The sequence below is a fragment of the Pipistrellus kuhlii genome, unplaced genomic scaffold (assembly GCF_014108245.1).
Source record: "Pipistrellus kuhlii isolate mPipKuh1 unplaced genomic scaffold, mPipKuh1.p scaffold_m20_p_13, whole genome shotgun sequence".
Lineage (NCBI taxonomy): Eukaryota > Metazoa > Chordata > Mammalia > Chiroptera > Vespertilionidae > Pipistrellus > Pipistrellus kuhlii.
Genome location: NW_023425438.1, coordinates 9,347,073 through 9,360,056, shown reverse-complemented (window position 1 = coordinate 9,360,056; position 12,984 = coordinate 9,347,073). Strand labels below are relative to the sequence as shown.

Below are 12,984 nucleotides of genomic sequence, written 5' to 3'. Positions count from 1 at the left end.
CAGTCAATGCAGTGGTCCCAGGCTGTCATAGAAAAACTAGATTAGGGGAGGAGATACTAGTGTCCTGCACATAGTGAGGGTAGATGCTGTTTCGTCAGACTTGTTTTAGTCCTATCAAAGCACAGACACACGTAGGAGCGTACTGAAACTCCGTGTAAAGCGTGGCTTCCTCCTGCTGCGATGGAAGTCAGATTTCTCAACCCACGTGGAATCCCTTACAGATTTGTTGAAATCCCTCTTGTGTGTTTATTTGCAAGGTAATACGAGCCATATTTAGTATCCTGTGTGGCATAGGCATTGACTGGTCAGGAGGAATCCTGTTGCAGAGACACAGAGATCTCTAGCTCTGCCAAATGTCAACTCCTTATTTACGGGTGGAGGGGGGGTGTCTTGAAGGACCCAGTTGTGGGGGGGTTGGGGGACCCAGTGGAGGGGTTAGGAATACTCTGTTCTAACAAAAAGCAATTTTTGTCAGAGGGGCTTGGGTCAGTAGCTTTTTGTCAGAACAGAGTATTTCAAAATTTTAATGACTAGTGTGATTGCACTGCTATATAACAACCACATATCCAACTCTGGCTTTCTATCTTTTTTATTCCTCACTTAGAATTTTATAGACATCTTTGGAGGAATGGGAGATATATAGGTGCCCCCCAAAAGCCATAGGAACCAGAGGTCCTACAGCTTCCATTTAAAAAAAGTTTTTAAACATTGTCATTTTGAGAAAGAAGAAAGGAGAGTGATAGGGAGATAGAAACATCAATGAGAGAAGAACATCATTGATCGGTTGCCTTCTGCACACCCCACACTGGGGGTCCAGCCCGCAACCTGGGCATATGCCCTGACCGGGGATCGAACCGGTGACCTCTTGGTTCCTGGGTCGATGCTCAATCGCTGAGCCACACCAGCTGGGCCTACAGCTTTCATTTTTAATCTAAATTTTCTCTCAAATATTTTAGTGTGTCCTTTAAAAGAATTCCTGAGAACTGCTATGACAAATCTGATCTTCACTAGTGATAGGTAAGCTGTTTTTATTTTTTTCTGGTCCAAAGAGGAAATAACAGTGAATGATGAAATTAGAGGAGAAGGTGGACATCAACTGTGAAAGGAGGACTTGAGGGAGAGAGTTGATGGTGATTACAGCTAGTGTAGGCCTTCGTGGCCTGAGGGATTGGGCAGTTTCCTCCACTTGCCCTCTGCCAGCCCACTGCGCATGGCTTGGCTCCTTTCTATGTGGGCTGTCATGCGGAGTGGCTTTAGTCTCTGTGTGTGTCTTTATGAGCCTGTGTGTTTGCATCCTTGAATTGGGGGCAAAGGGAAGATGAGATGGAGGAGAGGAAGCGCAGTTTTGTGGAGCTCTGTATTTATAATGTGCTGTGACCTACAGAGTAGTTTGCTGTAGGAAGACTTAAGTGCCATTACACCGATAATTTCTTATTGCTCATGTCCTTAAGTTAAGTTCTAGACCTGATACAGCTCGATCGTCTTGGTTTGCTCATTTCATTTCTGTTATGTGTTGGGGAAAGGAATTCATATGGAAATATGCTATAAGCTCATTTCTTGCTGCATCTCACTTCCTTGATTCAGACAGGAAAGTGGGGGGGGGGGGAGGGCTCAGCTAGAAGGAGACCTTGCAATTTCATTCACCTGCCTGTGGTGGGAGCAGGAAGTGGTGGTAGCAGCCCCAAGGTCCCCTGGGATGCTGGACGGTCCTCTTCTGAACAGGTGTGAGCCTGCCCTTCTCTCAGCAGGTGCCAGCGGCACAGGGACAGGGTGGCAGCATTGCTGGGGTGCCAGTTGCCCCTGAAGTAAGGCGGAGGACTTCCCATTGTCCCGAGCTTAACAGAATAATTTTGTGGTTCTTATCAGCCCCACCAGATGTATCCAGCTGTTTCACTTTCTATTCCATCCCAACCAAACACACTTAAATTTCAAAACAACACTTACATCATTGAAACAAAAGTGTTTACAATGTGAAGGCTTTTAGTAATTTAAGTCATTAATCTTGTGACAAAGGGAGGGGAGTGCTCTTTGTGGCATTGAGTCTGGGAAAATCCAGGCCCAGGATGGATTTTCCTGAGACTAAAGGATTGAAAGTGACAGATCTAGAGATCAAGATGGCAGTGGAGGAGGTGGATGTTACACTCACTTCCTCTCATGTCCAAACTGGAATTACAACTAAAATATAGAGCAATTATACTAAACTGCCAACTGAAGACTAGCTGAGGAGAAGTCTTACAACCAAGGAATTACAGAAGAAGTCACATTGAGACTGGTAGGAGGGGCAGAGATGCAAAAAGGGCTGGCTCTGCTCCTATGGCAGGGATTACAGAGAGATATCTCCGCTTTGGGGGTTCTCCCTGAGAATCGCGGGGTCTCAACTGCAAGCCAAGAGCCAGGAAGTGTCACCCACGTAACATCTGGCTGTGAAAATCAGTGGGGATTCTATCTACCAGGGAGAGACGGGGTCTGCTAGGGACACAGGCACCCTCAAAGAGGGCCAACACACAAAATCTCATTCACAGTCTCTTATCCTGGGCACCAGGAGAGGGAGGGTAGAGTGGACTAGAATTATTAGAAGAAAGACTGGAGTTTGTGGCTCTGGGGAGAAAGCTGAGGGAACAACCACTGTGAGCATTCCCGTCGACAGGGCATGAGCTTGGAGAAATACAATAGCTCCAACTTCTGGACTCCCTGTTGCCCCACCCTGTGGAGCTTACACCCTGCTGAGGAGTCAGCTGCCTGAGTCAGAGAGTAGAGGTCTGGGAAGTCTCAGGGGTTGTCAGTTACTGAGTTTACGTGGCTTTGGGGCAGAGACTGTTCCCTCGACTTTCCTATAAACCTGATTGGCACCTCCCTCTCAAGGGAGATGTGCTAGCTCTACTCTCCAGGCTCCTGGGGCCCCCACCTTCCCCACTTCTGTCCTAAAGAATCTGGGACAGAATGAGTTGTATAGCTCTAAGATGGGGGCCAATTCCCCCCTTACCCCCTTGAATGGAAGGGAAGGGGAGAAACAGAGAAACATTAATATGAGAGAGACATCTCAATTGATTACCCGACTAGAATAGGGATCGAGCTTGCTAACTGGGGATCAAGGTATGTGCCCTTGACTGGAATTGAACCCATTACCCTTCAGTCCATGGGCTGATGCTTTAACCACTGAGGAAACTGGCTAGAGCACGAGGGCCATTTTTACCTCGCATGCATGCCCAAGCAGCGTAGAGCTTCCCTTCACATGGGCAGATCTTGGTCTGTTAGGGCCTGATACAATCTGCTGGCTTCACTCTGACATCTCCCTGAGACCAGCGGGTGGTAGTTAGACCTGCAATGCCCTGGGACATTTGCTGAGTGGCCTCAGACCCAGCACTGACGATGAGTTTGAACCTGTTATCCATCTGGTGAACACCGCTTGCCCCTACACAGTGACTCACTGAGAACCTACCTCACGCAACTCTCATGCCACCAGAGGCTCTTGCAGTGATTGAGCCTAACAGAGCAGAAAAAATAAAAAGGAATTTTAAAATTGATGATAGTGTAAGGGAACCTTCTACCCCAGCACGTGCCCTAACCAGGAATCAAACCGGCAACCTTTTGGTGGATGGGATGATATCCCACTAACAGCCACACCAGCCAGGGCAGTACTGTTTCTTAACACCAAACCAGATCATAGTGGAGACTTCCTGAAAGCAATGTGAATGGCTGTAGGTGTTTAAGTAGCATTTATGATTTTTTTTTGTATATGAAAATGCTCCCCAAATTTATGAGCTGAACATATTGCCAACGATGTTATTTTTATATTTAAAGTCCCTCTACAAACTGTTGAAGAATAAAGAAATTCCTCCCAAAAAAGGGGGAGGGAGGTATAGATCTAAATCACTAGTTAATACAGAAGCTACAATATAACCCTCAATCCCAGCATCTTTTTTTTAATTGATTAATTTTAGAAAGAGGGAAGAAGGGACAAAGAGAGAGACATACTGATTTGTTGATCCATTTATTTAGGTGTTCATTGGTTTATCCATGAATCTACCTTGGCAGGGGACAGAACCAGCAACCTTAGCCTATCAGGATGACGCTCTAGCCAGCTGAGGGCCCTACCCTATTTTTCTTCCTCTGTTTCTCGTGGGTACCTTATCCCCCTGAATAGCTCATGTATCAGCCCCAACGGGAATAACTCAAGTAGACCGAGTTTATTTTGGACTCAGTACTGCTTCCGATGAGACACTGGATGGTGGTGTGTTTGGTGGACGGACAATTCACCTTTCCTACTGACCTGCCTTGGTGTCTTTTCTTCCTCTGGCTCAGAGCCCCTCGTTTGGGGCAATCTTTAGAGTTTTGTGGTAACTTATCAGTGTGAGAATAGCTTTGTGAACCCTTTTCCTCCATTAGAGGATCATAGTTTGGAAAAATTTTGTTCAGTTTAGTTGACTTTAATGTGCCACAGTCAATAAAATTTAAGATTACACCAGAGAGCAGGCAGGTTTCCTTCCAGAGGCCCCGTCTGCTGCTAAAATGCTCTGCCCATACGATTTTAGTAGCAGCTCAGCCCTTTTCTGGAATCCGTTGGTATATCTTCTCCACATTCTTCGTTATTTATTAGTCTTACTTAGCGAATGATTTCAGTCCCATCTCCCAGGGAATGACTAAAGCTGGGTGAAGCTTATTATTGTAAAGTATACGTTACACGCAGCAGAAGATAACTGACTGTCACAGGAAATAAAGGGCCGGGCCAGGAGGGTGAAAACCCAGGAATTGTGTTCGGGCGGCCCCGGAGACCTTGACTCATATTGAAGAAATAATGCGATTATGATTAGTCATTCTTATTATTCTTAGAAACCGGTCATTATAAAACATTGAAGCGGAATAAGTGCTGTTTTAATCACTATGAGAAACAGCATAAAATTTTTACATGCTAATGGGAACGAGTGTCTGTTTTTTCCTGTCATCATCATCACTTATATTTCAAAAGATCGTTTATATATATTTTTTCAGTTTTGTGTGTTCTGATGGTGACAGGCATTTCTTAGCCCTGTATGGCAGAGTCTGTGGTTCAGATCAGGAAACTGAGGCTCGCCCTGATTGCCCTGCTTCCCTTCTTAGCGCCAAGAAGGGCCCATGGTATGTGGTACAGATTCTCCTTGTTGAGTTTCGCCAAACTGCTCTCTCTTGGGATTTCCTACGTAGCCCCTTTTCTTTATTTTATTCCGCTTTTATTCTCATCCCATTTTCAACACTGCCTACTTATTTATCAGTGTACATAAAAGACGCCTTTAAAAAATATATTTTATTGATTTTTTTTTACAGAGGGGAAGGGAGAGGGGGAGAGAGTGAGAAACATCGATGAGAGAGAAACATCGATCAGCTGCCTCCTGCACACTGGGGATGTGCCCACAACCAAGGTACATGCCCTTGACCGGAATCGAACCTGGGACCTTTCAGGCCCCAGGCCGATGCTCTATCCACTGAGCCAAACCAGCCAGGGCAAAGACACCTTTTTGTACATGTGCCTGACCATGCATGCTTTTTCATTACGTACAAATGCCATATGTCTTGCATGTAGGCTTCTGGTAGCTATGCTCTGAATCCTCCCTTAGAACCCACCGGTGGTGGCCTGTTGGTCCTGAATCTTCTCCAGGGGCCAGGCAGAGTCCCTGTTGTGTGGGAGGTTCCCAAGCTAAGCTGTTAATTCCTTGGATGCTGTAAACATCCAGCTACAGTAGGCGAAGGAAAAACTGAGCCTGGAATGGAATTTATATTCCTGTCTAAGTTGAACTAACTTCTTATTCTTACTTGCCTTTTTTTTTTTTTTAAATATATATTTTTTAATTGATTTTTTTACAGAGAGGAAGGGAGAGAGAGAGAGAGCTAGAAACGTCAATGAGAGAGAAACATCGACCAGCTGCCTCTTGCACACTACCCCCTACCGGGGATGTGCCCGCAACCAACGTACATGCCCTTGACCGGAATCAAACCTGGGACCCTTCAGTCTGCAGACCAACGCTCTACCACTGAGCCAAACCGGTTTCGGCTTAACGTGAGAAGCCGGTTATTTATTTCTTGTCCTCCCCTTGTTTCCCCCCAGAGTGGCACCCCTGGCCTCCCAGAACGTGGTGATTCGTCACGGCCAGACCCAGGAGTACGTGCTCAAGCCCAAGGACTTCGCAGCCCAGAAGGTGCTCTCGGGAGAGCAGGCCACTGAAGGCGCGTTCCCTCTGAGATTCGGGCCGGATCACCTCACAGCACCTTTTCAGCGTGAGTATCATCCAACCAATCGCCTCTCTACGTCCTAGCAGCCGAGTCTGAAAACACTTTGGTTTTGAGGGCTTGCATATGTCACAGTAGATAAAATTTTAAAATCACTTAATAAACCCACAGTGGTTCCTAGAACAACCAGACGGCAGCACTGTTTTCTCACTCATAGGAGAGGCAGGTTTCTTGGCCGTCGGAAAAGGATCTGAAGGGGCCCGTGTAATTCCGTCCCTGCAAGATGGTCCCACGTCTGAGACGCGTGTGTTCTAATTTTAGACGCAGTTCTAGGCCTGCCGTGTGTACGTTGATAAAAAATGTAGGGGGCCGGCCAGGATGTGTTCCTTCTGAGATGTGTGACATGCCCCCGTCATTCTCTGGGCACACCTGCAGTGCGCATTGTCCTGGGTTGAGGTCCACGTTGTAGTGTGCCATGCAGATGGCGTGGCAGGGCTCCCTCTGGGTTTGTAAGGAGCCGTTGTGTCAGTGGCCAGCGTGGGGCATCTTGCACCACGTGGGGAGCTCAAGGACAAGCTCTGGCTGCGAGGGTGGGGAAGGTGATTAGCGGTGTAGGTATTACCAAGCGTCTCCTGGCAGCGTCTGGAGAAAGCGTTCCGGAGTGAGGCGCAGACCGTTCAAAGGCCGAGGCTAGACGTGCAGCCTCGTTCCAGCAGCGTCCTGCTCGGCCTCCCTTGGACGGGTGGCCTGCGCCATCTGTTGGGAAAGAGAAAGCCAGTCGTGAGGTGGAGAAGGGCTGCTTTCACCACCCAGAGTCCCGCGAATAGCCGAGGTAGGGTCTGTACTCTTGTTTGGCACGCTAGAGGCCTGTATCTGTGTGGATTTGACTCCCTGAGCCCATCCCTCCTCCCCGAACTGGTCACTCAGAAAGTGATGGGTTCTTCCCTCGGAATCGGTCACTTAACAGAAAGAGTATCTAATAAAAGGTTTGTACATCCTATTTTGCATCCTGTGAGAAAATTCTGCACAGTGACCTGAGGCTGGGACCCCACTCTGCAGTTGTTTGATGAAGTTTACTGGGATGATGAAGAAAGCAAGCCCTGGGGATTTTAATTAATCATCATCATAATAATTATTATTATTGTTATGTTTTTATTGATTTCAGAAAGAGGAAGGGATAGGGAGAGGAAGATAGAAATGTCCATGAGAGAGAAACATCAGTTGGCTACCTTCTGCACACCCTCTACTGGGGATCGAAGCTTGCAACCTGGTCATGTGCCCTGACTGGGAATTATACGAGTGAACTCCTGGTACATGGGAGGATGCTCAACCAACTGATTCATACTGGCCGGCTTTAATATTATTTTTTAATCCTCACTTGAGGGCATTCTTAGAAAGAGAAGGGGGGGAGAGAGAGAGAGAGAGAGAGAGAGAGAGAGAGAGAGAGAGAGAGAGGAGAGAGAAGAGAGAGAGAGAGAGAGAGAGAGAGAGAGAGAGAGAGAGAGAGAGAGAGAGAGAGAATGAGAATATCAATGTGAGAGAGAAACATTGATTGGTTGCCCTCCGAACATGCCCTGGCCAGAGATTGGACCCACAATGCTCTGTGCGCCCTTACCGGGAATAGAACTGGCAACCTTTCGATGCACAGGATGACACTCAGCCAACGGAACCACTCTGGAAGGGAGGCCTGGGGATTTCAGAGAGGGAGGGATGGAGAAATCATGTAGCGCATCTCCTTGCCCTTCAGCCAAGACAACTCCCAAAGCATCTGCCAAACAATAGATGTGTCCATCTTATTTCTAAAGACCCTTTGACTTCAGTGCTTTGTTACTATCCCTGTTCTGTGTGCTTGGTGGTTTTCTAATCTTAATTTAAAAAACAACAAAAAAGAGGCACTTCTTATTTCCTTGTGGTCTTTTATAGATCACATAGTTTTTAGAAGCTCTCCAAAATTAGAATGTGATGGGGAGAGCTTTTTGAAAGCTAATGATCAAACGGATAAAGGAGAGAGTTTATAGCTACATGAAGGCGGGGGGAAAGGTGGCCTGAGAATCACTGGCTTTGGTTTGTTACTTATGACTTGTTATTGGGAGAAAAATTCCCACTGTGTGTTATGTATCTATTTTGATCTCTCGAAGTTTTATTCAACTGTCTTCTGAAAGATGAGGTTATATTTTAGAAGGATGTGTAGATACGTTTCTTATCTGTGTGGCCCATAAATTTCCCACCCACCCTGTTTCAATGTAATTTCTCTAAAGTTGGGAGCTGTGAAGTAATTTAGGCTAACACGTGACCACAAAAATGGAGTTCTCTGTTTAGCCCCTACCCACCCTTCACAGTTGGTGGTGGTTCAATAAAAAGCCCCAGGAACTTGCAAATAGCCATATAGGAGGGCCAGGAGGGGAAACGGGGCTATTTTTTGCTGAGACCAGAACTCTACTGAGAACTGGAGGGCTAATGGGAAAGTTATAAATGTTTGGCAGGACTCTTAGGATACTAAAATAGCAAAATTGAGCCTGGTCAGCGTGGCTCAGTGGTTGAGTGTTGACCTATGAACCAGGCAGTCACGGTTTGATTCCCAGTCAGGGCACATGCCCAGATTACGGACTCCATTTCTAGTGTGGGGCATGCAGGAGGCAACCTATCAATGATTTTCTCTCTTCATTGACGTTTCTATCTCTCTCTCTTCCTCTCCCTTTCTTTGTGAATAAAAATAAAATAAAATAAAGTAGGAAAATTGAGTAAGAACAACAATAGAAAGATTAATACTAGAAAGAAGTTATGAGTGACAGTCAAGAACGAAAAGTATTGTGCCCCCAGATCTAACTCCACGTCTACCTTTGCATGAGATAAAAAGGAGCCCCCACGGAAACCGTCCGTGTAACAGAAGGGAAGACTGAGAGAAGTCTGAGGAAGTGCAGAAACTTTGTCTTCTCTCTCATCTTCATAGAACTTATCACATGCAAACAGACGAGATCCTTTTACTGAAGGCTATGAAGGTCCAACAAAAGGAATCAGTAATTCTGACTCTTCAGAAAGATAGGAGTATTATGATCCGGTGGGCATGATGAATCTTGGGATGGAACTGAAGGTCTGGGGTGTCCTCACAGTCAACTGTCATTACTTCGAGAAGCTCTGGGGACTAGAGAAAACATTTTGATTGGCTAAGAAACAAGCGTTGTGTTCTGCATTTAAGCAGGATAAGAAACAAGGAATATAGTAATTACCTGTTGGTATAATATTGGTATAATATTACCTTGCAAGCAGCAATAATGATGTACTCCTTGGACTGTAAGCTTTGTGTGACTTAATCAACTCATGATAGGAAGAGGCAGCAGCACACCAAGCGTAAGTGGATAAGGATTTGCTGTTGACACCGCAGGCGAAAGAAGAATTGGTCAGAAGAAGCAGGAAAAGGATGAGGATGGGGGAGGATGGGTTCAGTAAAGCAAAATGTGTTAAGTAAAGTGCTAACTCGAACACTCTGCTGGTTAGGGAGACACAAGCTACCCAATTGCTGGTGACATGTTCCCTGTTGTGTAGAGTAAATGTCATTGGGATTTCCCGGAGTTTGTGTGACATAACTCACCATCCCTGTCCCTCGTGTGCTTTTTCTATTTTGATTCTGTGTACTCACCAGCCTTCTGCGGCACTTCCTGGGTGACTCGGCATCCTGGGTTGGGTGATCTCTGACTGCTGGATATCTCTAGTGATGGTCACAGTGCTGTGCTTTATTCACTGGTCTTCACAGAATTTAATGGGCATGAGTGTCTTCTAGAGCAGGGGGTCCACAGACTTTTTCTTAAAGGACCTGGAAGTAAATACTTTAGGCTTCATGAGCCAAGACACAACTTGAAGATGTTTTATATAGGTACTTAAATAACTATTTAAAATGTAGCCATTGAAGACTGTGAAAATGACTCTTAGCTGGCAGGTTTTAAAAAAAAAAACAGGCAGCTGGCTGGGCTTGGCTCATGGGTTGTAGTTTGCCAACTGCTGACCTAGAGATTTACAGTCTCTCCGTCTACTGAAAATATCTAGGTTTTGGACCTGATTGGTGCCTGGAACATGACAATTGAGCCATAACAACTGTTCTTTGCTGTCACAGCAGCCCGCCCTCCTCACTGAAAAGTCTCAGATATATCTCCACTTAGTTTGAAGGCCACCAGAAAAGTATATAGCAGACTTATTTATAACCATAAAAAAAGCAAGAATAGCCCACATGCCCATCAACAGATAATGGATGAACAAAATGTGGTATGTTGTATAATTGGCTCTTCAGCCATAAAAAGGAATGAAATGCTGATACATGCCACAATGCGAATGAACCTTGGAAACACGGATACTCAGAGAATCTAGACACAAAAGAATTCAGATCCAGAGGCAAATTATATGCAGTGTCCATGGAGAAAAGAAGTCCTAAGGATGGCATGGGGTGGAGGGGTCATCTTTGTCCAGTGTCTTCCTTGATGACTTGTAGGAAAGAACTGAGGACATAAGCCAAATTCTGTTGTGCTTGGTTTAGTATTTTTCACGGAGAGGAAGCAGAGAGGTTGAAGTGACATGATAACATTTGAAAGGCAACTCCTACAAAAACAGTCCATTGAGATTATTAGAATACCATATGCGCAGAGCAAACCCAAATAACGCACACGTAAAGAGAGTAGTTTGGCACAACCCTCTAGCAAAAGACCTTGAGGGTAATAAGTATCCACATCAGACTATCTGCTGTTGTAGTAAAAATACCACGGAATGCTTGATAATGTTAAAACCAGAAAATTATATTTCTGTCATAGACTGCGGTGGGAGGACATTTTTATCATGGGGGTTGTAAGTACGGGAGAACTTACCAAGGTTGAGTGTAGAGTTATTTTTAAAGGAGATCCTTAGGATGAGCAGAAACATCCATGTAACTACCAGGGTTCCCCAGACAGCTGGGTTGCTGGTGAGGCCGAGTCCTAGAGCTGAAAGATTGGGTACTCTCTGATTTAAATCATCACCTGCTTCATTTCTTTTTATCTGGTCACTTTCACATTTGTAAATATCTAGAAGTGTACACTTTTCTAAATGAGATTTCTCCTCGCTAATTCCAGTTGTTTTCCTGTCAAGATGGAATTGGCTTTTTAAAATAGCTTATCTATATTTTGAAGTCATCATCCAAAATGTTAAGTCCTGTCAGTTCAACAAAGCTGGAACTTTAAATTTCAGAAAAAGCAGATGTCCTCTTCTACATACTACCTTCCTAAAGTTTTTAAAACAGATAGAGGTCAGCCTCGTAAAAGACTATGCCAGGTTACCTCTTGCTGTGCTGAGACACGATGAGATAAGAAGAGACTGAGGGCTGGCGTTGCAAACATATGGTCCTGTGAAGTTATAAAAAGGAGGAGGCACCAGCCGCTTTCTATTTTATTAAAGTTTAACATTATAACATTAACAAAAATAAAATAAAACTCATATCCTGGCTAAATAGCCACATGGCCGCCGAAAACCGTATATTCCCTTCCCGTTCTCCCGCCATTCCCTAGCTTGTCCTGCATTCTTTCCAAAAATCGGGACTTTTTTAAAATGCTGCGGGACGTGGGACAAATTGTTAAAAATCGGACTGTCCCTTGAAAAGCGGGATGTCTGGTCACCTTACCTATGAACCAAGAAGTCACTGTTTAATTCCTGGTCAGGGCACATGCCCGGGTTTTGGGCTTGATCTCCAGTAGGGGACATGCAGGAGGCGGCTGATCAATGATTCTCTCTCATCATTGATGTTTCTCTCTCTCTTTCCCTCTCTCAGCCTCTCTGAATCAATAAAAATATATTTAAAAAAATAAAAGAAAGCATTCAGGAAAGGTTAACATCAGGGTTTTGCTGCAAAGATGCCTTCAGGAATCCCGATTCCATTCGAGGACGGGGGATTACCTGTTGCAGAGAAGTTCCAGGTGCAGCCTCCTCATGGCCGCTGTGCTCCGTTGGGAGGCGAGGGTGGGTGGTATGTTTTATCCAGGAGTTGTTTGATGCTGTCCCAGTCTGGGAAGGTATGTGAGCATGGACGCTCTCTCTGCCTCCCGTCTGCTCACACACAGCGCAAGATAGCTGGGCTCGGTGGACGTGGATTGATGATAAACTCTTCCACGAAGCTTATCCAGCAATATGAAAGACCCGTGGCGGGAAACCTAGAGGCAAGGATGATGTCATCTAAATTCCCCAACGGGCCGCCTTTCCTGCAAGAGAAAGAGGCTTTAATCCCGAGGGCCCAGATTTCATAATAAATAAACCAACCCAAGGATGTTTCTGGGGGCTGAGGCTGATTACGAGATATTGAGAAATAAACACCGTGTGGCTCCAGAATATTCTGTGCTCAGAATGTGCTATTTCTAGGGAAAAATAGTACCTGTGAAGTTCCAGGTTGCCTGGTGGGGTGGGGCACTGCACTCCAAAGCAACATTTTGGGAGGAGAAATTTGGAAAATTTCTTTTTCATTTGAAAAAGAAAAGAGATGGTGCTTACTCAGCTTTTTTTTTTTTTTACAGGAAGTAAGCTTTACTTGATTTCACTTCTGAGTGCGAAAATAGTTTCTAGGGAATTAATCTCTATTGGAGTTGAAATGATAGTTTTGATTCAAAATAAACAAGATTGCACAAAACACGGCTCGTTAGACGCTCTGCAGAGAAAGGGTGCTTTGTCTTCTCGGGTGTGAGTCTCCTTGCGGAAGTGTCCTCTTAGCACTGACAGTGACTGCCTTGTGGGGAGCTTGTTGCTCCCCCTCTTTGAGGTCAAGACCTCAGTAGCTTT

At 45.3% G+C, this 12,984-nt stretch overlaps 1 protein-coding gene across 10 annotated transcripts in view; it reads left to right on the top strand.

The window, feature by feature from the left end:
- The window catches only part of LTBP1 (latent transforming growth factor beta binding protein 1), a 298,629-nt gene that overhangs the window by 82,764 nt on the left and 202,881 nt on the right, over positions 1-12,984 (top strand). For all 10 annotated transcript variants that reach the window (XM_036434787.2, XM_036434781.2, XM_036434780.2 and 7 more), the window contains exon 4: positions 6,080-6,249. In XM_036434787.2, the coding sequence (XP_036290680.1) occupies positions 6,080-6,249 (170 nt within the window). The remainder of the gene's footprint in view (positions 1-6,079; positions 6,250-12,984) is intronic.